Consider the following 27,331-nt stretch of genomic DNA (forward strand, 5'->3'; position numbering starts at 1 on the left):
TAGGTGTCTGCGGGTATGCACACATGCTTTTATCTAAAACAAGAGTTGATAAGGCATATTCCACAATAATTTGATATTCAATACATGTCAACTTCATTATTGTACTTGCACAAAGCTTCTCTTTGCAGAGTTTGCTGTTGACGTTAAAAATGGTAAGAAGGCAGACCTCTCTTTGACAGACTGAACAGTTAACAACCTATTTAGTGGATGTGAATACAAATATGGACATAGTGTTGTTGACCAATACAACAAAAATCAAGCAGCTTCAAAAAATCAAATGGTATAATGCAGCAAGGTGACAAAACAAATGAACAGTCAGGACGAATGAACGGTGAACAACATGTATGTATGGTGCTCTGTTCAAGTCAGTTCATGCTTGTGGTTTTGGAAATGAACAAAGGACAGGAAACTGCTCATCAAATGATGCGGGACCAGGAACTTGGATTTTGTGTGTATTCAAAAGTAAGTGCATAACGTTTTCCTGTTCAGTCTTTCACAGTGAAGTCTCCCTCTATCGGCAATCACAGGTGGGCTGCACAAACACATCACTGCAATCAGCACGTGCAAATACATTTTTCTGATTGCTACGAGTAGGAAGTTGGGTTGAACCACGTGGTGCGATTTTGGCCTTGTTGAATACGAAGTGAGTAATGGCACACTCTTTAACTTGCCATTAACATGTGTATACTTGAACAGCCAAACTATTTCTTCACAACAAAAATGCATTTTCGGTCGCAATGGTAACAACCTAGCCAAACTGTCTTTTGTGTTAACTTACTGAAAGGTTTGTGTCTCAACTATCAAGCAGTAGACATCAATCACATCGCGTCACATAATCAGAAACGGCTGGCCCTTCAGACTTGGCATTCACACTTGAAAACCTCACTTAGTTATCTGATACAGAAAGTTAGTTTCAGCATCAACAAATGTGTAACACGAATACAAGAACCTCAGAACAATACCTCAGAACAAGCAGGACTAACACAAAAAACTTCCTTCAACAGTGTTTGTACCTTGTGTGTCTTCAAATGTTGTACATAGCGATCACAGGATGCACAACAATATAGTTCATCCTTAGGAATTTTACAAAGGAACTGTGTACAGGCAATAGCTCTCAACGTTTTGGACCCTTGGGACCCGAGAAATTTAAGCCATTAGTCAAGTGCATCCGAGTGGAAATAGATAATTTAGTGAAATTTTGTATATTTGAAAATAACTGGACCAGAACTGCAGGTTTTAACACATACCCATGAATGATCACTATGGCAAAGAAGCTCATTGGATTTTTAATACACCTTTTAAGTCTTTTCCTGAAGTTCCTTTCAGTCTTTTTCCTGAAGGACCTTTTTGGAAGGAAAGAGACAAAACTAGGCGATGTCCACGATAAAGGCACTAAAAGGCAAGGGCACTTCTAGCGCTTTAAATCATGAACATTGTACTGTGTACCAACGGGCCCAAAGGACAGTTTGAACTTGAAAAACCACGCAACTGAGAAGGTTCCCATAAGTGCTGCTTTTTAAAGGGCAGTTTGTCTTTTTGTCGTGGTCATATTTGTCACAGTGCACATCTTGAGGAAATTATATTCCCAACTGATTGTTCAGCATTCACCACAGAAACGCACAAGACAATGAGGAGCGTTGCGTCGTCACATATGTTGGTAAACACTGATGTACAGCTCCGGCCAACCTTAATAGTAACATCGAAAAAAAAGGGTCTCGTTCCTGAGCGCGATTAGAGCAACCCTTGGCGCTATGAAGAAATCTTAATTGAACAAAATTATTCTGTTAGTTTACACAAGGATTTTGTTCACTTAACATTCCCTTAGTGCCCCAAAGGGTGGCTGCTACCGCGCTTGGAAACGAGAACAAATTTTTTCTAGTGTTATTGTTAAGGTTGACCGGAACTGTACCATAGCACGATGGAACGTAACTGTTCTGAGGCTGAAACACACAACAGACAAACATAACACAGGCCTCAAGGTGCCTAATAATATGGACTATTGAAATATGGTAGCCGCCACTGTCTGGCTTTCTCAATGACTGCCATATTTCAATAGTTCATCTACCATAGCACATACTTCCACATCATTTTTCTTTCAGTTCTAGAGGTGCACATAATAATCTGGAGTGGCTATTGATAGACATGAAATCAAGCAGAAAAACCACACTTCACCACATATTTCAGTATCCTATTTTCCTACCAAAATAAATAGATCTCCCTCGGTATGCTGTGTTACTCCAGAGATACCAGTTTGCCATGGCTGTTTTCCTTAAACAGTATGATGCAAGACTTGTAAACTAAAACAAATAGCCAAACACGTCCGCAATGAAACATAAATAAATTGCTACAGCAGTTTCAGTTTGGAACACGTTCTACTTCGACGTCTGTCAGACAGTATAAGTATGTTGATAACATTTCCGTTATTACCGTAAAAAAGAAAATGAGGATAGATCAGGCACCCGTTCAAAGCATCCGCATATTTTTTCTTTTTGTGTGTATGTGTGTACTGCAGTCAGTGCTAGGAGCACTACTTCACGTTATCTGGCATTAAAACATCACACTAGACGTGTGGAATGTGGAACCTGTGGTTGTCCTTTCCCAGGAATTACCTCAGATCAGACACAGTTTGTTTCCTTACCGAAATAATTCTCCTGTCATGGTGATAATACCTTCCACTTTCCTTCCAGATATGGTGCTCTCATTGCAAAATCAGTTACATTCTCGTTTAGTCCAGCAAACAAACTTTAACAGCTCACTGACATCAGGGTTCTATTGGGAAAGTTATTTAGGGCGTTGAGACCTTCCAATTCCGGAACGGGTACGAATAGGACAAGGGTTCATCAAAGGAGCCGCAGGTATCGTTAAGACACTCCTTTCATAATATGTACTTGATTCGAGCATCCTGAACAAATTGATGGTGACACACTGTGTGCTTAGAGCACAAGGAAAGAAAGAGTTCTATATATAACGTAACATAACGCTTTCTTTACATGCCTCTATGTAAGTGGTGATCATAAGAGAACTACAGTAAATAGTGTACATTACAGATCAAAACTTTACTATTGCACAAAAACTACCGCGAACTCTTGGGTAACACGATAACGACACTCTTTGCAACTTGCACAGAAATAATTTTGAATGATTTTCAGGATGTTAAATGCATTCTCAAAGCGACAGCTCTTACATACCGACATTGAATCATTGCCATTAGCACATGATTCACTGTACTATGCCTTAAATATGGGTCTTAGTTGTCCTGTCTAGTCAGTGTTCTGTCTTCGGTCTCATGCTTGATTGAGTGATCGGATGCTTGGTGGCGCAACAACAACTGAGGTCATAGACAAGGTCTCATGCTTGAGGAAATGCTATCAACACTGAATATTGTTGATTTTTGCATGGCACGCTGGCCCCTCCGCTGTTGTACAGCATGCGAGGTAAAGTGTGGAAACTGAGAATGCCACATTCCACCAGTGTAAACAAGGGTACACGTTATCATCGTCCCAAAGTCAGTAACAGGTACTGATGACATCTCTTAAAAAGCAAGAGTGCTAAACAGGTGTAAACAGTATAAGGCAACTGTGCTTGCACAGTTGTTAAAAATAAGGCCAAGAGCACTTAGTAAGGTTATAGTTGTAAACAGTATAAGACAACTGTGCTTACACAGTTGTCATAAATAAGGCTAAGAGCACTTAAAGAGCACTTATTAGCAGGTGTAAACAGTACAAGTCAACCGTGTCTGCACATTGGTCACAAACTGGGTTTCCTGTTTTCGGCATTTGCAGAAAATCTGCAACAACCGTCCGCAGGCAATATTTCTGTGTGTTAGGCAAAAATTAGTAACCACCCAAAAAACAGCTCGAGAAGAGTCAGCTATGTGTTGACTGAGCTAGAGAACAATGCTCAAGAAAAACGTGCCATGTTAGGCGAGTCCCTCTGTATGTACGTGGCAATCCAAACCCAAGGAAATGATGCCGTTTTCGCATATACACCAGGCAGCTAGCCTCGTTCTACTTTCTTCAACAAATTCAAGTTCGAGATGTGCTAACCTTGCTAGCCATATTATCAACATGTAAACCAATTCAGGCTCCTATAATGTTCTTCTCTTTGTTTTTGTTTTCTTTTGCCTATTGTCAGAACTAACTGAAAACATTTTCAACAAAAATCAGTTTCCTGTTTTCCAAAAAAATTTGATTTTTTTTCACCTATAATTTTGGAAAATACGGTTGCCAAAAACCTGAAACCCCAGTTAAAAATAAGGCATCTAGGGATGGTACTATTACCAAGTACTGGCAATATAAAACAGTGCTAACATTCTAACCAAGTGCCATGTCCCGTAATAAGTGTTACACTGTACAATATTAGCAGTGATCCACCGCTAATGGTATTGCCACACATGTAGCTTGCAGATGACACAGGCCATGACAACACAAGTGAGAAGAAAATATACATATCTGTACGTTTGCATATTTGCGATCTCGAAATAAATATTACCAACACCAATCCCAATATACCACTGTCACCAACGAATGATAATCAGAGATCTAGGCTTATATTACTATATCCAACAGCTCCAACTGGGGCACTTAATCTGTCCAGAATAAAACATTAAAAGGGTAAAAAGTTCAGCAGCTTCAGGACAATTCCACTTTAAAAGGCAGAATGTTTGTGACATTTTTTTAGTTAGTTGTCACAGATGTGGAAGTGCTCCTTTTGAATCTGTATAAGCAACAAAATCTTGCATGTGAGTTCTTATTTGTGAAATTTTCTTTTTTAAAAACAGAAACTAAGCAAAACCATGGCAAAATGCAAAATGTAGGAACTATAATATAAAATCCTGGGCTGATATTGTTCCTCTGCAATGATCAAATGTTCATCAACTGTTTGAACAGTTCTGGTGTACTAGGATGTTTACCTACTTTATCATCTCTGCTGTTAGTAGCCATCGATACGTAGGCTGCATTTTCCTGTTTGGTTGGTTACATGGAGTAGTATATGTATATTAGATGGAGTATGTATTTTCTAGATTCTTACAACATTATTTCTAGCAATTTCCTTCTAACAAGCTTATGCAACACAGCAATGCTCCTGACACTTCAGTGGGATCAGCAGTTACTTCAAATGCCAATTTGAACTATAACAGTTGGTATAAATGGTTCGCTCAGATAATTTACTTCGCTCAGCTGCACCGTAGGAAGCACATTTCCATGTGCTTAGATATAGTGGTGACAACCACGAAGCCGGCAAGCCGGCAACCAGAGGATCAAGATCTCTAATTCAAGTAAGTTTAGAATGTTTAGAAAGTTTATAATTTAGCAATTTATCCACAACGTTTAAGAACCATCACTACCAAGGCAGGTGGCACGTGACATAATAACAAAGCTGCTTTACGAAATGCTAAACCTGTCAGGAAATGCTTAAATCTACCTCAAACATTGTGTTGTGCATTTTTGGTTTTTGTCTTTATATTATTTCAGTTGCCACTGAAGGACCTTGAAGCAAACTTTACAACAAAGAGGGGAATAGATATAAAATTTTAAAAATCATTACCAATTAGTAGACCCTAGTGGTTGTTTTTGGGTACCATAACAAAAATAAAGTTATTATTATTATCACAGTAAATAAAGAAACCAATCGGCGGGAGCGGCCACAGGAGGGAACGCCTCACGATTAAGCAATTCCTCTGCGCTGCCGCATGTATTTTGTTGCTGTCCTCCACAAGCATGGTACTCCAGCACCTTCTTGCAATCTGCCATTACGGTACTTCTATTTTGCGTTTCACACTTTAGTTTTTTACAGCCGTGGCCTTCTCACTTTGCGACTTATCATGACACACCTCTAATCTGTTGGCTAACTAGCACAGATTATGCTTGTGCAAAAAAAGTATAACTCTACTCATAATTTCGAGTACCGACATATCCCTGGTGAACAACCTACGCAGGGCAACACTTCTATGCTTTCAGCCAAGAATGGCGGGGGTGGGGGGCGAGGGTGGATTGGCCCACCCCCAAAAGTCAGTTTATACACTGTATTTCCCTCTCTCCCTTCCTCAACTACATGCTCTAAAAAAGAAACTCCCCCCTCCAAAACCCAGGGTCTGGATCTGCCCCTGCTGCCGGGTGGGCACACACTTCTGTAAAACACCATATAAATATCAAACTGTTATCATCCTGAGACATGCACAAAAGGAAGGTGCAACACATTACCGCCGTGACCACATGAATGGAGGAGCTAGGGCCACCCTGCATTTAAATTATCAACTGTACATTACATTTTACCTAGCATTTGTCGTATCACTTATTGGCCCCACCTGAAACGCAAGTGGAAGCAAATAGCTTCCTTTGTATCCTACTGGTCACACCAGCAGCCCTGCCCTGACAGTGACAGCTGCATAAAGTACCCATATTGCATTGTATCTGCAAGGACCACGTAATGTGATTCTCAGTCCCTTTCACACACACTAAGTGGCAATAACAAAACATAACATTCGCTATGAAAACAATGCGATGAAAAATAGAGCGTAATAAATAGGGCGGATTGATTCTGATGGTGCTGCATCGAGATGCACGGGGATATCCATGTAGGGTAAGCTCTTTCTGAGTTTGGATGCAAAGACAGTACATGGCAAATAAGTTGAAGAGCACTGCTACCAGGCAGAGGTTCTTCATATGAGGCCACAGGCGAAGTCTTGCACAATGCGGAGAACGTTCACGTCAAATCCAGCAATGTCTAACATTCCAAATTCATCGGGGGGAGCCAAGGAGAACCCTTTACTGCACATGGCGCATGTCACTAATCTGAAAATGAAGCAGACGACATGTCACACTCCCATTCGGCTACTTTGGGTGAGCACTCGCTTCATCTGCTGGGACGAAAATAATTTCGGACGCAGCATCATGCATAACGTTCTCGCCCGTGGCTACCAGCGAGGAAATTGCACATTCTAATCGTAACAAGCCCAGGGACTTGGACACGTGTAAGCTGTTCTGCTTTCTATGGCATGACCTGATGCAGACTTTGTGACGCGATTTGCTCCAAGATGCACATTAGTGTGCTAAGAGCACTGTATAGTATTCCATATTCTATGTGATAATATTGTTTCCTTATTACTGGAACATGTATAGCACATACCGGGTGTCTCAGTTAAATCCCCGGCCTAAATAATTCGCTAACGGGTGCACAAATCGAATAACTTTCTTTTTTACAAGTATTTGTCCGATACTACTTACAAGCTGCCCGTGTGAATGAGTGGGAGGCGCTCATTATTTTAAAAAATCCAAATGAGTTTCGTGAAAAAACATAACTTCTAAAGCAGGGTGCCGTGGCATTAAAATGGGTACTACCCCTTTTGGAACCTTCAGTGGACACCTTTTAGAGAAAAATCTGCCACCGAAGCGGGTCATTTGTTGCAGTACATAATTAATTGGTTTCGGTTTACACATTTTTGTCGCGGCGAAGTGCAAAAGGACGTAATTCATTGGTGTAATTCATTGGTGGACGTGGGAGTGGAAGAGCGTCCTTTTGCGCTTCACCGCGACCAGCCGCGACAAAAATATGTAAACCGAAACCAATTAATTACTGCAACAAATGACCCGCTTTGGTGGCAGATTTTTCTCTAAAAGGTGTCCACTGAAGGTCCCAAAAGGGGTAGTACCCATTTTAATGCCGACGGTGCCCTGCTTTAGAAGTTATGTGTTTTCACGAAACTCATTTGAATTTTTATTTAAATAATGAGCGCCTCCCACTCATTCACACAGTGCGCAGGTTGTAGGCGGTATAGTACAGATACTTGTAAAAAATAAAGTTCTTCGATTGGTGCACCGGTTCGCGAATTATCTAGCCCGGGGATTTAACTGAGACACCCGGTATAAGCCTAGCAGCTCGAGCAGTCATCAGGGATGTGCTCTCATTGGTCGGTTTCATTCTGGTGTTTTCTCATATTTCCAGGGAGGGAATGGACCTTTTTCACAGTGGCCTATGCGCATGCGTATGACCTCGAGGCGCCAGAGAGGATTATCTCAGTCTTCACTAAATGGCGCACTATGGGGACGACAGAAGTGGGGATCAGTGGGGAGACCGCACAAATGGCGCGACCTTGTCGGCCCCACTCCGGACCCGGTTTTGGTCCTTTGTGCTATCCATGCGGATTTGTTTTGACGCGCGCCGAGCATGGTTCGTTGGAGAGCCGCTAGGGTACGACTCGTACGCGAAAAAGGTCCATTCTGCCATAGACTCAGTGTCCTGTGCCTGCTTTTGCAGTGTATTTAATCAAATTATATGAAAACTACATCAGTAATTCGCTTTTAATGTTTCAGAATCGATGGGTCGCTTTAACGAACCAAGCGTTAAAAAAAAAAGTCATTGCTATTACAGGTTAAATTACGAGTCAAACGCTACATCAATGAGATGAAGTGTCTCTCGTTTATTTATTATTATTAATTTTTTTAAAATTACGTGTTAGCTGCACAAAGCAACTGTGGTTATATGCAGTGTATAGGCATGGACAAATATCACAAAAGCCATGACGTATCACTGAATCCTTATTTGTGTTGCAGGGTAGCCTACTAGCGGCAAGACCCTCAATAGGGGCTCCACTGTGCCGCCTCTTGGTGGGGATCCTTGTTTCTGTTTCGTTTTTGTTACTTACTGTAAAAACGTTCATCGGTATGAAAATGCGACTTGCTTGGAACACCTCTGCTGTTTTCGTCATGCATTATCAGGAAAGATCAATGCTGGACAGCCCTCTTACACGTGCAATGCCTTGATACGCAACGCAATGCGCGAATACTGCCCGGGAATATCCCCCCCCCCCACGCGGTTCGTTCGGTGAACACCAGGGGGCGACTCCCACACTTTTCGGTGCCAGTACTCACCTAGCCTGTGGCAAGTGAAGCGCTTTTCTGTATTCCTTGAGAGCTTCAGCCGGATGTGTGTCTCCTGGTTGGGTCTGCGTGTCTGTGCAGATTAGAAACAGATCGTACGACCGGCGTTGCTCTTGGGCCCAACGCAGGGGCACCGCGGGACTGACTGGACCCATGGGTGTTTCACGCATGCGCGCGCGTATGTCGGCCAGCGTCATCTTGTTGTTGACTCCCAGATCTACCATGCCTCGTGCCGAGAAAGCCAGGGCGGTCACCGATGGTTCAGCATTTGCCAGCGCCTGCAGCAGTATACCAGCAGCTTCGGCCGGTGTTACAGCGCTCAGCCCTGCAGATCGCGAATGAGCCATTGGACTTCGCACGTCGACGGCCACCAGGTAGCGTTTCCCAGTTGTTGGCACGGTCTGTCGTTAACACAAAAAAAAAGTGGGTTTACTGAAACGTGTTTCAGCAGGCAAAAACGAAGTATTATAAAAAAAACAAAAAAGAAAACACTGAAGGCAGATCTAGAAGTCAGTCTGCCAACATGTCCAGTTTAGTCCCACCATCCAGCTGTGTTTTTGTGTCTCTGTCCCTACTACCTTCTGAAGCTGAAGGAAATGCGCGGGGACGTTCAATAACCACTTGCAGACGACGGTGGCTCGTCTCCATGGCTACGACTGCTGAAAGCTCGTTTGTGATTGGCTACCGCAGTTGAAAACACGATCCTGATTGGCTGGCCCTTATTTGTTACGTCACGTTGACCGACGAGTAAGCGGGCTTTCTCTATCTAGGTGGTATTGGTCACAACCCCTTTTTAAGACGAACGCCCGCATGTAGATTCTACCGAGCATACTCTCGCACCACTTTGCACGCGGAAAAAGAATAATTCCCGAGGAACGAGCATTTCTATACCTTAAAAGAGGCTACGTGGAGTGACATTAAAGCATCCTCAAGCTGCGAACGGTGATGGCGGTGGCCGCGCTTTCCTCCTCCCGTTGCACTGGCAGCGGCCCGTGCGCGACCCGTGCCAACGTGGGTAGCAGCTTCGCATTGCTTCACAATGGTGTACGTTTCCAGTGGGCCCAGAGGGCAGTCTCCAAGAGCGTTGTCAGACTGAAGCCGCTCCAGCAGAGGACGCAACACGGTTCCTCCTCCCCCTCGAGACAGCAGTAGGCCGTTCCGAGCCAGCCGCGGCAGTTGCTCCACGAGGATTCGGAGAGGAAGCCGAGGAATCAAGCAAAGCCATATCTGTAAGCGTACATCAAAGCTCAGCGGAGGAAAGCAGGCACAAAGTAAAACTGCTTGCAGACGTCACCTCTTTGGACTTTAGGAAGTGGGTGGGGATGTGCTCCAGTGCGAGGTCATGGATTTCTATCAGCCGAGCTACAGATTGCTCGTCTGTGCTATGCTTCACTTCGTGCACTCCCCGTAGGTATTCCAGCACCTCACGACACTCCAGGTCGTTGCTGCATTTCTGCATAAAATGATCCTGCGCCGCTTGAAAGCCTTTGGCAAGGTATTTTAACACCAACACTATACCTGCAAGAAAGAAAAAGTTTCAGGGAGGCTCCCTTTGTTGGAGAGGTCCGCAAGGTATTGGGCGTAGAATTTGCTTACAAGTAGTTAATTAATAGTTAAAGGGGCACTAAACAGATCGCCGAACATTTCCAAATTACGACACCCCGTGAAAGAACGTGGTTGACAATATCCAAACCTGTAAATCTTTTACTTGTAGCAGGCATATTTACCAATAAACAATGCCATTCAAAGAGCATAATCCGCATGCATCTCGCCTTCGTCCTCTGGGAGCACCTACGTCACATGTCTCGCACGTGTAGCAAAGCTGCATTCCAGTCACTGGAGGTGGGGGAGATTTCAGACTCATAGACAATGACAGGCCTCGTTAAGACAACCTGCTGTGCGTGGGAGAACCGGTTGTGGGGACATCACTGTGACCTCGTGGAGCAATACAGCGCTGAAGATATAATGCGCACATGAAATGGAACATTGCGGACTTCTGGTACGGTTTGAACTGGCTATCTTGTGCATTTTAAGGGGAGTGATGTTTAGAATTTACCTCACTTCCCGATATTACAATACATCAATGTATAAGGGTCTCGTATTTTGACTGGTTAATGGAGCGAGACGTCAAAATAACATGCGGCTATTGTCGGCAGGGCGGGGCATGAGCTGGAAATAGTGCAGTCAATATTGTGTCGGCTTAAGAGTCATTATTTACTTTTTGGTGCCCCTAATTTTTAGAAAACATTCAGCGCCGGGAACATAGGACAATGCATTAACAAAAAGTGCACCATGTATACCTGTTTAGTGCCCCTTTAATGAATTAGAGCCTAAATTAACTACATTCGTGTAATTACTTTCGGCCATATAAATGATCGGAAGGACGCAAATTCTATGTCGGAGCACGCGTTGACGCACATGTGTGTTTCATGTTGTATGTAAACTTTTGTAGCACATAAAACAGTTGTGGATGGTTACCAGCACTGGAATCTGGTGGCTTAACATGGGCGAGGCGGAGCACGTCGACGTGGGTCCAGGAATGGCGTCGTACCACACGTGTCACGTGTGCGGCAAGTTCTCTGGGGCGGCGAGTGGTGTACCAGTTGGTGACAGCCCACCTGTGGGCTCGGCCCCACCCCGTGCCTCCCTGACTGGCTTCCTCTAGAAATCGGCTGAAGGCGAATAGCTGTGCTGGGTTTGGACACACCTAACACACAGAAATTTACAAGTTTAGCTTACAAGGCCACATTTGAGTCAGATCTTACATCTGAAGCCCGGCATAAAATATTTGAAAATCGAAAATCCAGTGATCCATTGAAGGTAGACTGAAGCAGAAGCCTCGGGTTAGGAGCTGCCGATATTTCGAGCGCACTTGAGTTGAGCTAACTCACAATGCCTTATACGAACTTCTCTAACATATAATTAGGGTTCCGACTTTTTTGTGCTTTCATTATTGGCAATGGTTGGGGGGGGGGGCGTTCAAAAAAGTGACGAGTGTAGGTGACCTACGGAGTGTGTGAGAGGCCTTCATTTCGCACACCTTTAAAAAATGCTTCACTCAAAAAAAAATGAAACAGTACATTGTGACTTCACATGGTCTTCTGGCATGTGACTCGTCACATAGAGTGACACAGCTCAAGCAGGTACAGGTGGCGCATGAGCTGAGAAGAAATAAATAAAACAGGCATAGGGACTTCCCTACGTCACACGAGCATCGTGTTGGCTGACTGCGGCTGCTTTCTACAACTGTTTTTGTAAATTTGGTTGCACAGTTATAATACACCGCCGAGCAAAAATGTTTTACATGGTGGTTCATGATGGACAGCTTGACGAATGGGACAGGATTTCGAGCCATGTTGAATGTCACTGCCAAAGAACAGTCTCTCTTCAAAACATCGGCGGCCCTCGACCTGTTGCTCTTGCTTCGATAGCCTATCAGGGGTTCTCAAACTAAGTTCTGCAATGTCTCATGTGGCGTTCTGTGGCCTTTCATGTAGGGTTATGGAATATACATATATTAGCATAACAGTAACCATACAATGCAATCTTCACACGAACACCATAATGCACATGGTTGTGAGAAGGGAGCTTCACAAGGAAGTTATGTGCAGCTTTTACTGTTTATACTGTGAATGATACATTAAGTATGGATTCATCATGGGTGTTCTTTGAAGCGAGGTGGGGGATTCCTCCTCGCTATGCCAACAAACGTGTTGGGACGTTCCTTGGGCTCACAAAGTTTGCGAACCCCTGGGCCATATCACGTTCATTTGTAAGAAACACACCTCTTTCAGTGCCCCATACGCTGCACACTTAGTAGTTTTGCATGAGGATGCAGCACAGAGGGCCAGTGCATATGCCGAGGCATCCGGGCACAGTGGGCGTGGTCCATCACGTGACAATTTTAGGACCTCAGCAATGATGTCTGCTCCTCGTTTCTCCGACAAAAGAGCCGCTACGCTGTGCACAGTTTCAGCAGAAAAGTCCCTCCTGCCAGGAGCATAGCGGTTTCCTTCCAGCCCTGTGTAGAGGAACCGCCGCAGACGAGCAAGTGCAGCTGTGCCTTCTTCGGCCATCCTATAGGCACAGCCTTTTTTCGAGTGGTTGATGCAGCAGTGTTAGAGTTCATAGAAATTTACTAAAAATTCAACACAAAAATTCCTGCATGAATATGACCGCATAATGGCGGGTAACATAGTACAGCATACTGCAGTGCATTTTTTGAATAAACTTCCTAGCAAAAACAATGCTGACTAAAATACCATGTCTGTTGCAGCAGTCTTCCATGTACCCCACAGAAACAATACCACAAGACCCAATCACGCGTACCCACTCATAATTGCATTTTTGGTCGGTCTGTGTACGTTCCCAGCTCTGATAACCTATAGAGCATATAAGGTCAGAAGTTGGAAACGTTTGAGCACCGATCCACTGACACAAGTGAACGGCCACTAGACTAGTTTCACGAACAACAAACACTGATATATGTATTATGCTTAAATTTCTATAAGGTACTACGGCGACAACCCAGAACAGCACGACAGAATATTAGATATGCGCTCGCATTAAATGGGAGCTCAACAGGCAACGCAACAACTGCGACAAGAAAGAGCCATTCATAATTTTTAATACAAACGCGCCCGAAAACCAGAACAACGTCCGAGAAGCAGCTTATAAGCCCCTGCTTCTACCACTTCGAGGCTGTAAAAAAGTTTTATGTACAATTTCTTCGTAAGTGTTCCTCGGTACATCCTCGGCATGTCAACAGTGTTAGAGTCAATATTATGGCTACGCCTTGCGTCTCTCGCACAGCAACAAGAGAAAATAAGCAATTTTTTCAGCGTGGTTTACAGCAAGAACAGAGAACATGTAATGAATATAATTTCGTGGTTCGTAGCTTACCACAGCGGTTAGGCAGACAACGAAAATAACTTCACCAGCAGCTGATCAAGTCGGTTTTTAACAGGACCGCACTTTTGTGGTATTCTTCTGCAGAATAAAACTGCAACAGTCCTCAAAATATTAGAATTTTTTCAACTTATTTTAGGACGCTGATTCTAAGCGATTCTACGAAGCCTTCTTATTTCATACACATTCTGTGATGCTGCGGTGCTGCAAACTGTAAAACAAGATGGCAGCCGCCAATGAGATGAAATGGTACACGCGGTGCACGTGATTATTTTTGTACAAAATGAAGTCGAGTAACAAGGCTACTGGCATAACACCAGAAATTCCCGTGCATGACCTCAGATCACAGCTAAACGCTCACAATGACTATGTTCTCGGACTTGTCGATACTATCCCTCCAAAATGGTACTTCGATCAAGACACGGTCCAGAAACTGACGGAAGAACTACACGAAAGAGTGGATGCCAAAGTGAACAGTAGGGGTTCGGTTCACCACGGAAGTGGTAGAGACGTTACTTACTCCCTTGTTTTCTATTCAAGGCTCGAAGAAGTTCCAGAAGCTTGCTGTTCATGGGAAAAGCAAGCTGGCACGTCTCGATCCTTCAACGTTTAAGACCGTTAGCCAAATCCTAAACGACCAAGCTCTTACGCAGACACCGAAGAATCGCAAGAAAAGAAGGCAACGTAAAAACTCCAGTGAGTCAGAAATATCAATCAATCAAGAATCAATCTGCACGTTTCGTTTTTGCTCGTGCATGGCGGTGTACCTTGCAGGTACCACAACCCCAGTTTTGCTTTGTTAAAATGCAATACATGGACAGAAAACATTGAAATCCTCTAACATACACAGAGTTTACCTAACCACAAACTTGTGGATGCCTGTGGCATTTAGACATTGCAGACTCTTGAAACTTCACACATGCAACATATTAGCATTTGTGGGGTGCAAATCTCGAGATCTGTAAGCCTCCAGAAATAGCTGCCTTTTAGTGCGGAGTAGCACGCACCAAGTAATTTTATTGATGCTAGCAGCGAACCGGTAAGACATGTCATAATGCAATGTCGATGTTTCTTGCTGCTTAGACAATCTGATGTGCAGTATTGGACTGCATGGATATTTAGTGATCCTGCAGGCATCCATCTCACCTTACTTTTGCTGTACCTATTTGCTGTACCTATTTGCTATACCAACACACAGGTGGATTAGCACAAAAGCATAGTAGTAGTAGTAATAGTAGGTCGCATTTTGAAGTGTTACACTACCAAATGTATAAGTTAGCATGTTGTGAAGGGAATTTTTTGAACATTGAGGTACAGTGAGTGCAGTGAAAGTGTACAGAATCACAGGGATTAGAAACCACGTTTCTAATTTCTAGTAGAGAATACGCAATGTACGTACAGTGCGCTTCATGTCTTACAGTTGTTGTCCCATACTCTGAGATTCCACCACTGTCTCTGTAATACACCAAAATGCCTAGGCAGGAGATGTCCATATCCTACTACTAGTTCTCACACCAGGGTGTCTGTCACCACTCACGATATATACCTCTCATAATCTGCACATGTAACATGATTGGCTGGTTGTTGACATTGCCTGTATCACCAACCAACCAAGAGTACAGGAGCAGGCCGGGAGGTAAACATGGAATATTAAATAAGAATACTCTACTTGACTGTACATATCATCGCTCACACATAGGTTTCTCCGCAATATCTTGGGGGGAAGTACATCAATAATAATACTGGCTGTCCGTGTCTGTCTGTTTTTAGCTCTTTTAATCTTGCCATGTCATACCAACAGGCCCAGTTTGATGCTTTACGATGTACATAAATGTTGAATTTTGAAAAAAAAAACTGCCTGTTGCTGACTGTACAGAACAGTTTCCTAGTGGTTGAAGTATATTTGCAACTAACCTGCATGAAATTTGTTTATAGATACTGTGGTGTCACTGCTTATTTGTATTTATTGTTCCATTCTTTCTTTTTCAGAACCAACGTTGTACTCAGCTGCATTAGATCGTGCTTCCAACTTAGATGAGTTGAAAGAAAGGCTAACTGAAAAGATCGAAGCCTTAAAGGGTAAGAACGAAGTGCAACATTGCTTCTGAAATACAATACAGAGAGCCCCTCTGTTAGAGAGGATTTCATAAACCATGTGCTGTACTGCACTTCCTCAGTTTATGCACCTCCATGAGCCCGACATAAATTCACACGTATAAGCCGCAGGTCCTGTTTTTAGGAAATTTCTGAAAATTTTCGAGAACATTAGCCACACCCGCAGATAAGCCGTGGGTAATACGACGCGACTGATTTGTGTGACAAAGAAGACCATAGAGAAGGCCATAAGCCCTGTGGTCCATGCTCCGGGATCGGCCTGTTGCACATTGTTCGTGCGTTGGTAGAGCAGTGCTGTTCCAGAGACAGAGTCGGCCCTTTCCTTAAAACAGGCGTATGGGGAAAATACCAGGGAAAAACAGTAATGAGATAAGCTGCGCTAGTGGATAAGCCCTAGAACGCCCGTGAGAGACAAAAAAATTGCGAAATAGCCGCGGCTAATACGTGTGACATTGCAGTAATCTGCACATAAAAGCGCCTCGACACAAAACCCGTGTCTGTGTGGTGATTGCGAAACAAACCAGTACTGGGGGCTGAGAACATACTGAACATTTCAAAGCCTCTCAGAACTGATGTCTAATCATACTGACACCAAGAGACTCATTGATTGACTTCAGCCAGCTACTCGGCGCTTTCATTATGTTGCAAGATGATCCTATTAGCCGTATTTAGGGTTCAGCATTTTCGGGTAACCGAAAAACATACGCCGGTAAACTTTTTCATAATTTGGTTTTAACCAAATATACGCAGAATACAAATGAATGTCTGAGGACAGATTGGGTGATTCATCACTGCACACGTTAAATCAACAAGAAAAAGAGCTCTGCTTTAAAGATTTAGGTACCACCACTTTGCTTTGGACCAATAAAGTATTTCGTTTTGTGATGTCTCACAGAGACTAATTTCATACTGGTTTGTGGTTTTAAGGCTGCACAAAGACACACAGTGTTGAAATTACGTTGATATTACTATTTGCCGATAACTGCAGGGTAAACCATGTGTATGCCAGAAAAATCATTAAAAAATGCAGATTTCATTAAAATAAATAAACATAGAAAAACATACCGTACGCAGAATCCGCCCTCATATAAAAGCAGAAATCATGGAACCCTAGCCACATGCAGTCCGAGTCGTCATTGGTCTGCAAGCATGGTGTAGTGGTGTAAGAGATGGTGTAAAAGATGTAAAAACGGTGCACTAAATGCACATGACAGGTCGCTTCTATATCTTTGAGCGGTGGTCAGAGATATAAAAAAATTTTGATTTGTGGCAATAAAGGAATAGCTCAGCTACTTCTGAAGCAATGTAACTGTGATACGGTTAATTCCAGGATGTAACTTCCACAACACCAGTTACCAGCCCCACTAAACTGCTTCCTACCTTCTTTTTTGCCAGGGAACCGCAAGGTCCCCGGTATCTCCCGTCAGGAGAAGAAGGCGAAAGAATTGGAAAAGTCAAAGGCAGCAAAGAAGAGGAAACGAAACAAGGCGAGCAAAGGAAGCCTTGATGCCGCGGCTGCCGACGCGAATGGCGAACAAGAAGCGGGTGCCCCGGAAAAGAAAGTCCCCAAGACAATCCCGGTCTACAACAAGGAAGGAAAAATGGTCTTCAGCAAATTCGACTTGGCCGAAACTGACGTTTCGACGCACGAGAGGAAGCCCGCTGCCAAGGTGGCCAAGCAGCCAAAACGGTTGCTGAAGAAGTTGGACGTGGAGGCGGAGAAGCTGAAGAAGCTTGAAGAGAAGAATCCTGAGCAGGCGAAGGAGGTCAAGCAGAAAAAGCTGTGGCTCAAAGCAATCGACAAGGCAGAAGGCATAAAGGTAGGATGTCCCGCGCAGTGTTTTCTTTGGTGCCCACGGTAGCTTAGCACGCTAACTCCGTTTTCCACCTCGATCCACCACAGCAGTGATGTTAATCCGTCATTTAATCTGTAAATGTTTACTATCGAGGCATCCGCAAAGAAGCAATGAGGAACATGTGCGGACGACAGTTCACAACTTTTTAAGTTAGAATAGCCAATTACTTTAGCCTGTGAGGATCGTTGGGGAGTTCCTAAACAATTAGAATCATGGTTTATCAAGAAAACTGATAAGACTGTCAACAAACATCCGGAACCTTCACCCGACTGTTCCACCCCCCCTTATGCGTAAATACTAAATAGCCTTGGTTGGCCGCTACCGTGTTTCTCCTGGTGGTGGAACTTGTATAGGTCTTGAAACGTCAAACTCTCCGTTTCTAACTGTCGTGTCCAACGGTATATGTTTTACACATCCAGTAAAGAGGAGTGAGGGTGGAGGTAATTGAAACAGAATTTGTACTCCATGCAAGATGAGCACCTTTGTTACCTAGATGTCTAGTTCTGTAATGGGTGCCATGGCCAGAACTTTACCGAAGGAGGTGACGTCGAACTTGCTGCGGTTTGCCCTTACAGGTGAAGGATAACCCTGAGCTTCTGAAGAAAACTATGAAGCGTAAAGACAAGCAGAAGAAACAGAGCCGGAAGAAGTGGAAAGCGCGCACGGAGACAGTGGAGAAGAGACAGAAGGATCGTCAGGAGAAGCGTCAGAAGAATATCAAGGATCGCAAAAAGTCAAAGCTGCAAGGAAAGCTGAAAAAGTTGAAGAAGCGAGGGCGTGTCATACCTGGGTTTTGAATTGACCAACCAGTGTTGAGAGGAATGACTGGTGTTGCTAACATTCATCATGCTGTACATAGCAAATACCTGACTCATGAAAAGTAAAGGTCATCTCTTGTACGATCTTCTCTCGCTTATCCACAGCATTCTGCGCAGGTGTAGTCGGGGCCTGACTTTTTAGGGTTAAACCCGTATCCGCCCGATATTTACCCCCCGAACGAAATCTGTAAAATTCGGGTTTAACCCGAATCTACCCGAAAACATCCGGGTCGCATGGCACACTCATAAGCGTGCATTAAAATAAAGTCTGATAACATTGCTAAACATTAGTTCCATGTTAAGACAAATTTTTATTAAAGAAAAAAAATCGCCCGAATACACCCGAATTCCTGACGACAGAACATGCCGTAACGGGATTTAACCCGAATACACCCGAATTTTCGAATGAAAAATATCACCCGATATTTACCCCCTGAATTTGGCCAAAAATAAAACCCGAAAAAGTCAGGCCCCAATTAGATCTGATATTTACCCTCCGTGGTCCAAGCAAAACAAAACAAGGGATTAACCCTGTATTCCTCTGAAATCTGCTGGACCAGGGGGTCTGAAGTTGTCACAACTAACACAGAGCTTCGGCAACTGTGTTGTAAATACGTAAATATGCTCATACAAACTATCAAAACAGAGACCCTGCTGACTCAGATGCATGGACTAAGTATTGATAATCTGTGCCTGCTGGTGTGTCGTGTGTATTATGCCTAGTAAACTGAAGATTTGCACCTCATTGGGTGATCCGAATGGGTTGAATCAGGTTCAGTTCATCCCGATAACACCCAAATTATTGAAGCAAAATATAACCCAAAAAAAGTCGGGCTTTTTGGTATAGATCTGCATTAAAATTCGTCGAAGCGTGCAGTAGTGCGAAAATTCACCATTGCACAATGCTTATTGTTAACATGTTCGTACATATTTTCATGAAAGCTGTTTGAGTGTAACGCATACACCGTTTTCACAGGCGGGCTGTGCAGCCTGGTGGAGATTCGATGCAAGGGAGCGCGTGTACAACAATGTGATTAATTACTTAAAATTCATTTTTCGACTTTCTAAATACAGTGAAACCCGCGTATAACGATACTGACGATAATCGCGAATTCCATCGTTATACGGGGTACATCGTTAAACAAGGGCTGACCTAAATAGCGCATCCCCGAATCGCGCGCCACCCCGCGTGTAGCAAAACAAAAAGAAACAGATGCTAAGATAAAACGCGAAGCTGTGTGACATCGCACTGGCTTGGGAAAACAGCGACTAGAACTCATGGAGGGAATCGGGGAACATATCGGACATTTTCCGGCAACACTAACGTCACCATTCCGCAAGTCGGCTTCACCTAGCGCCCGCGTGCTTTAGGAGAAGCTTGCTTTAGAACACTGTCGCGCGACTCGCGGGTTTAATTCTTTTGATGAGAATTTCGGATGATGCGAATTCTTTCCGCTATCCCGTGAGATTTGTATAATCGAGATTGTACTGTATCTTATCGCGGCGAAAATCGCCGCGAGGTTACGCGCACGAGACAACGTCCCACATCGTTATACGAGTACTCGGAACCGCGAACTCCATCGCTGTACGCGGGTCGTTTCCCCATAGAAACAACGTATATTTTGACGGTAAAATCATGAACCATCGTTTTACGAGGGGTATCGTTATACGCGATATCGCTATCCACGGGTTTTTACTGTAGAGGTTTTTGCACAAATTTGCGATAGTACAGTGAAACTGCTATTACGGACACCCACGGGACCAGGATTGTTGCCTGCTGAAGGGGACATGTCCATACACGAGAGGCGTTAAAGTAAGGGCTTTAATGCCCGCCGGAGGAAATCCAGCTGGCCGTTGTAGGCTAGTGTCCGCCCAGAAGAGGTGTCTGTAATGAGAGGTTTTACTGTATCATGGCGTCGTTGTACTTGAACGTTCGCGGAATCGCCAGTCGGGACCACGTCAGCAAAGTAGAACACTGCTGAACATAAATGGTTGTTGACACCATGGTGGCCAGAACAATATTTTTTTTGGGGGGGAAGAGATTTCATCAATGTTTCCCTCTCCCAAATGCACTACCAAAGCTACGATTTCTGGGGGAGGGTTGAACTCCCAAAATTCCCCCACCTGGCTACGCCCCTTGTTGAGATTAGAAGAGCATGTTATCTAGCTCTAAATAGACGCAGTTTTGTGCCGAAAGCTTTTCCGAGGAGAACATAACCGCCGATACCACGTGAGGCTCGACACCTTTTGAGATTGACGAACAATGGATACCATTGTTCGTCGTCCGGGGCCGTATTAATCATTTATTCTCACTATCGGAACTGCATTGTCCATTAGAGCACGCTTCGTCCTTGGATAACTGGAGCGACGATAGGTAACTGTCTGCCAACTCACATTTTGGAAGGCACGGTACTTCACAATGCAAAGTCCGTCGAGCACACGTGGGTAACTTCGAGCTGAGCCATCTGCCTTCACCAAAACGGGTCCCGGAACCGAAGACGCCACTGTAGGTGACACACACCAAACGAGAAGAAACCTGAGGCCCTGAGGGCAGGAGAACAATGTGGAGAGGGAGCAAGCTCCTCTACTTCTCGCGCACCTTGCAACGCGTGCATCTAAACCCAGTTATATATGCGCGGATGCGCACATCTCACCCCCAGTGATTTATCCAGACCCCCTTACGTCCCCCCAAATACCCCGCGAGAGAGGAGATAGCCCTAAAATTTTGTGAAATTGCGCAATATTTTGTCAAAAGCATGTAAATTCACCACCTTGGAGAGCCCCCCCCCGGACGAAATTCTGGGTTCTGGATTCACTGCCTCAACCGTTCCTCAAACACGTTCTCACTCTAACAATCATGGAGGCTAAGGCTCTTAAAATACCTCCTTACTTTGTTTTCAATGAAAAAAGTGAATTTGGTCGTAATATCGGAGTTATCGTTATATCGAGGACCGTAATAAACGGGCTGGGCTTATTGGAAGCAGTCAGCTTTGTCTGCCACCCCTGTTTTACAAATCCTAAAACAAGCACGTCCTTGGCACCGACGCGGCTGAACAACAACATTATTTTTGACTTTAAAGACTGGGGAGGTTCATCGCCACAGGCCATACTCTACCCCATTGCTGGTGGGAATGTGGGGAGCGCAAGCGGAGCGCGAGCGCAAGAACGACGCCACCCACAGCAAACAAAACTTGGTGGCTGAAACGACGTCGTGACGTAGTCATTAAGAGTCCGCAAGTCACGGCGTGTTTTCTGCGGCCGTAGCTATGGAAACGAGCCGCCATTGGCCGCATGTACAGCCACTGGTAGCCACAGAAAGTCTGCGTTTGAAATCGTCTGCGGCGATTAGCTGAAGGAGACGACATCGCGACTTTACCTCCACGTGGAGAACAGCCAGTTCAGTGACCCACAGTCACAGTAATGACTGAGGGTACAGTACCGTACCGAACACGTGTTCGCCCGGAGGTCATTGGGAGGGGACGACTCCCGAGTAAAAGGGGTACAAAGCGGGGACGTCGTATTAACGAGTGTCATATTAACGGGGTTCGGCTGCAGTCTATTTCCAGCCACACAGCCCATCGTCCTGTAATTTGCCACTAAAACTTTCCGCTAATCTTGCATCTCATCTCGGCTACAGTCGTGACGTTGCTCACATGAGTGAGGTCAACTGGTCTTCACCGCTATCACCAACAGCGCCGCCGATAGACCTCTCCCTGTTTGGAAACAAATGACGTCATAGTATTCGACAACGCCACCAAATTGGTAGAGTTGAACTACTCGAAGCTAGGGGCAACAAGGTCGCGCCGAAAGCCACGGTCTTGAGGGGATTACCTCCTCCCGTCTGATAGGGAGTAGAGCGAGTCGACCTCGGGTAGCTACTTTCGAGTAGGCAACCCGCTTTTGGAACGGGGGTCGCGACGTCATCGAGTAGATTTTGGAACGCGGAGAGTAGCTACTCCCTACTCTCGGGTCGACCCGGGTATGTTCTGGAACGCAGCCTTTATGTGCGAGGCAGCTACTACCCTGATCTCATCTCACGAACCGCGAAAACGACGAAGTTACACGACGGCAACACCAACGTGGGCTTGTTTTGCAAACGATCCACTCTTTCCCAATCACATGATATCTTGATGTGACGTGCCGCGGCGGGTGGTCTGTTGGGGAGAGTTGCGAGGCTTTCTATCCTGACAGGACAAAAACCTCACGGAAGGCTTAGGCCGCATTCACACGAACGTTTTTCGCGTCCGTGTTTTTAACGGAGGCAAAACGGACAAATTGGAACCTATGGGGATCGAATGCCTTTAGGTTCTGTTTTTGAAGCACGACGAACGGTCGTGTGAAAAGGTCGTGTGAAACAGGCCTTAGGAATGACTCTTAGAATAGCCACCAAGTGTTTATAAGGAATAACTGCTCCCTGGTGAGGGTCGGCCATCCGTTCTGCACCAGGTTTGCCCACAGTTGACTCTCACCTTATACCGTCATTTTTCTCGAGGCAGTTCACGTTGTCGCACCGGCTTCGCCTAGATGTATTTTGCAGCAGACGACTACTATATGTACAAGGATCCTGGGTCTCTTGCCTAGCTGCCTCGGAGTTCTGCACAGAGAGACCGAAACCTTTCTAATGTTGGGTCAATAATGTTAGCGCACTGCAAGTACGCTAAGTGCGTAAGCAACTGTGTCTATTTGCGGCCTACAGATGTGGACAGATGGCGAGAGGGCAGCAGGATGCAGTGGGGCACAGGGGAGGGGTCGTGGGTATACTGTGACTTCTGGGGCCCTCTTCCCCGCGGCGTATTTCATTTGCATGAGATATTCATCTCTTTCTTTTCTTCACGGACTCGGACTTAATTCCAACAGGATTCCCCTTTAGATGCTTCCAGCAGAGCTTGATGTAAACAATATGTGCACTCGTAGATACTTCCCAAGCAGCACAACATCTTGGCACAATATTGGACCAATATTGACAATACTGGCCCAATATTGGTCGAATATTGGACCGATATTGGATCGGTATTGCCGATAATTGGCCAATATGTTGTGCAGCATGGGTTGTATGTATACGATGCTCCGCTCGCTCATTCTGTCGAGGAGGAGCTCAAAGCATTCGTGAAAATGCGGTTAGGCGAACTCAATTTTGGAACCTCTCTTCAGAATGCAAATTAGTCGTACCAGAATATTTTCATAAAAGCGCAGGTGCCCAGCTGCAAGCTTAAAAATAGCTCTTTGGGCAAGTCGATATTTCCACGGAGCTAGAGAAATAACCTCGGCCTTTCGCGACATTATAAATGTCTGTCATTAAAGGGTTCCTCGCTCTCATGAGCCTTCGGCCCCGGATAAATGGGAGGCAGGCTAATGAGGAGGACGGCACAGAAATGATCACCGATGTATGTACATTTCACCCGAGTCCCTTCTAATGATGTCTTTTGGGCTTAACTGCCATTTGTAAACGTACCGTAGATACTGAAGAGTAAGCTAAATATGTCGGGGCTTCGAAAACCAGCATCATTTGAAAACGAAACAATAGACCTTTCCCTGTTTGTAAACAAATGACGTCATAGTGTTCGACAGCGCCACCAATTTGGTAGAGTTGCACTACGCTCGAAGCTAAGGGCGGACAAGCTCGCGCGTGAAAGCCACGATCTTGAGGGGATTATACGATGGTCCCTGAAAGGGACGTGACCTTCGGTCCTATACTTTTCTTTCAATAGAAGGCAGCGAAAAAGTGCCCATTTGTGGAACCCAGCCCTCCCCTTCCGATTTCTATCGGTTTCAGTCTGTCTACCAACTTCATGATGTCGTTTCACGGGTAGAGGTCTATTCTGTTGACTTTTGGAGAGACGCTGCACTGATGGATGTTGCCCGAACATTGACAGGACTTGTTTTCGTAGAACCTTATTAAAAATCAAGGGAGAATGAACGATATTCGCTTGTGCGGAATTGTGGATGCCGCTCCGTCATCTTTACTTCATGCACTGCTGAGAGGCGACTGTCGTTCCATTCTTCGATGCTTCGTGAATACACAATAGACTTCTACCGAAGAAACGTCACCGTGACGTAATGATGACGTTGGTAGACACAGCGAAATCGAAACAGCGCTCACGGAGAACATCGCGGTTTCAGAAAGCCGTACTCCCGAAGGTCACGAAGGGAAAATGTGGTACTAAGGTCGCGTTTTTAGTCGCTTTCGTGTCTGCATTGGCGTACCCAGTCCTCCGCGGAAAGAAAGAAGGCTTCATCCCAAGAGTGGCATCGTCCGAAATTCAATGTTGTAATCCTGCGCGGAATGTGGTCCGCTATTATTAGTTTGCGCTTGCTCTGAATAGACACACCACGTGCACTCCGAAGAACCCGGTATAGCCATCTTTAGAAAGGGCTAGCGAAAAGACAGGGCTACCGGTAGAATGGAGCAGAACGAGGCCATACAACTAATAGTATGCGAGTAATTACATAAGAATCTTACAATATGAACAACCATATTTCAACCTGGCTTTCTTATTGCGACTTCTCGATTCTTTGCTATAGCTGTTCAAGCTTACCAAGTTGCCGCCGCTGTTGCGCCTTCTGACGTCATTTGTTTGTAAACAGGGAGAGGTCTATTGGACTCCACTCCGTCATCTTTACTTCATGCACTGCTAAGAGCACCTGTCGTTCCATTCTTCGACGCTTAGTGGCTATACACAATTGACATTCTTATTGCCACGAAATGTACCTTGACAGGATGCCACATTAATTCAGCAGACGCTCTTCGATATCGCTCTCGCTGCTTGGCTAGCGTTATTCGCTTGCGACAAGTGGAGTTTTCTAATGCCATCACTGTGTGAACACGGGGAAGTCTGGAACACACCATTTACTATAATGCCCGCGCTGCGAACCCCTTCCAAGTATTTCAAATTTCAATTTCAGTATTTCCAAGCCAACTCTTGGACTCCCTGTTTCCAGGGGCAGTAGCAACGAAGAACGTGGCCCCCTCCGAACATACGTCCGAGGCCTCTTACAATGCAGAAACTGGAATGCGGTATTTATTTTATACAATATGCAGGGCTCATATATATGTACATAGGCCTGCAGCGTACATGTGTTCCATATTTACGCCTAAGTACTTCCTTCGAGCCTTTTCTTCCCTGGTCGGTTAATCATGCATCATAGTCCACAGAGCTGGCAATCTTGTTCTCGATTGAGATAACTTCAAGCTCAGAAAGCCTGCACTCTTAAAGCCGAATGAAAGTAGACTTCCGTCTCCGCAGAAAGACGCTTGATTACAACCACGCGTATGTCCGGGATGCGAACCGCATACCGACAGGGACAAAGAATCTGGCAGGAACAGAGAGCCAGGTAATGCAAAGCCGAAGGGCACAAATATGAGTGGAAATATGAGTGGAAGCCCCAGTGAAAAGCTACGTGGGAGTATAATGCTGATGTAATGGAATGGAATGGAATGAGGACGGCGGATAAGGCGCATGAGGAAGATTTCAAAGAAAGCCCTACTCTTGGGTTCTAACGTTGGATCTTGCGACGGAATAATAACCTAGGTTTCGGCATCATAATCGAGGCATTCGCTTCCAAGATGGAGTGCGCAATAATATGGACGTACTGAATATATAGCTTGAAACGCTGACGAGTTTCCGCTGCCGTGTCGCAGTAGTCCGGTTCTCCTAATTCAGGCCTAATCACGTTTTCTTCGTGAAGGATCAGCGAAAGCATCCTCCATACATTTCTCTTTTTTGACTGCGGAAGGTTGTATCACGGATGCCCTGCGTTTCCGCGCAAGACTAGTGCACGCGCTCTAGAATTCCTAGCCCTCCTTCAGAGACGCCAAAAGAAGAACGGGTGACGTCACTGGGTCACTACGGTGGCAACGCCACCTAGCTACAGAAGGCCTGCTTAAAACCCCATTTCACTCCTTCGCCCGTGGACCATACAAAGTCGGGTTGCCAGCCAATGGCTGCAAGCGGCTTCAAACAGATTCTTTCTGTGGCTACAACTGGCTACCTATGAGGCTCGCGGTAGCTCTCGTTTCCGTAGCTACGGTCGCCGAAGCTCGGTCATGATTGGTGGACTCTTATAATTGGACTTTGTTTCTATAGGTGGTGTTGACAGTGGCCAAAGATCGGAGGGCCAATCAGGTGGCTCGCTGAATGGCGTCAACCGGCTAGGACTTATATGGTCAGCGTGTCGTCGTGTCCGCGGCAGACGAATTTTCTGTGAGCATCGAAAGCCCATGTTCTACCCACGTCACAGCGGTACCATAGTACGGCTCTTGTGTTATTTTTCTTAAAATTCTGTGTAGCGCCGCGAAGCAACTGTGGCTATGAGCGGCGTACAGACGTGGACAGGTGGAGAGAGGGCAGCAGGAAGGAGTGGGAGACAGCGGGTTAGTATGCGTCCTGGGCCGACTTCAAGGGGAACTGTGCCGACTTTCGTCTGGAAAGTCTGCCGGAAAACCGAGGGAAAACCTCTGACAACACAGCCGGTGCGAGGATTCGAACCCGCGTCACTTCCCAGTCTCGGCGTAGAAAGCTCTTGTGTTACGAATACAAACAACAGCGGTACCTTATTTATCGCCCCAAGCTCTTATTCTGCATACCACTCCTGTCACGTCTGGTATACAGATTTTTTTTATTAAAAAACCGACAAGAGCAGTATAGATGCCGTTTTTGCAGGTGGATTACGCGGCCATGACCTACAATTTATTACGTAACTTATCAAACATTTAGATGGTTTCAGTGAATGGAGATGGCAGAATTGGAGCGCATCA

At 45.1% G+C, this 27,331-nt stretch overlaps 2 protein-coding genes across 3 annotated transcripts; one reads left to right on the plus strand and one right to left on the minus strand.

The window, feature by feature from the left end:
- Positions 1-8: 8 nt before the first annotated feature.
- LOC135368365 (RNA-binding protein Ro60-like) lies at positions 9-13,887 on the minus strand. Its single transcript, XM_064601575.1, has 7 exons — positions 13,782-13,887; positions 12,665-12,969; positions 11,358-11,586; positions 10,174-10,397; positions 9,771-10,106; positions 8,871-9,280; positions 9-6,794 (listed from the first exon to the last, which is right to left on the minus strand). Exons 2-7 carry the CDS (start codon positions 12,953-12,955, stop codon positions 6,662-6,664), a joined length of 1,623 nt encoding a protein of 540 aa, XP_064457645.1. The 5' UTR covers positions 12,956-12,969; positions 13,782-13,887; the 3' UTR covers positions 9-6,661.
- Positions 13,888-13,999: 112 nt separating this feature from the next.
- LOC135368369 (surfeit locus protein 6 homolog) lies at positions 14,000-18,657 on the plus strand. 2 transcript variants are annotated; one of them, XM_064601583.1, is made up of 5 exons: positions 14,000-14,269; positions 14,328-14,483; positions 15,777-15,866; positions 17,298-17,722; positions 18,334-18,657. In XM_064601583.1, the coding sequence occupies exons 1-5, from the start codon at positions 14,071-14,073 to the stop codon at positions 18,553-18,555; spliced, it is 1,092 nt and encodes a 363-aa protein (XP_064457653.1). In that variant the 5' UTR covers positions 14,000-14,070; the 3' UTR covers positions 18,556-18,657. The 2 variants fall into 2 exon arrangements, with proteins under 2 accessions (XP_064457653.1, XP_064457654.1); XM_064601584.1 differs by having other exon boundaries at positions 14,000-14,263.
- Positions 18,658-27,331: the final 8,674 nt, after the last annotated feature.

This window comes from Ornithodoros turicata, chromosome 9 (genome assembly GCF_037126465.1).
Source record: "Ornithodoros turicata isolate Travis chromosome 9, ASM3712646v1, whole genome shotgun sequence".
NCBI classification, from domain to species: Eukaryota; Metazoa; Arthropoda; class Arachnida; order Ixodida; family Argasidae; genus Ornithodoros; species Ornithodoros turicata.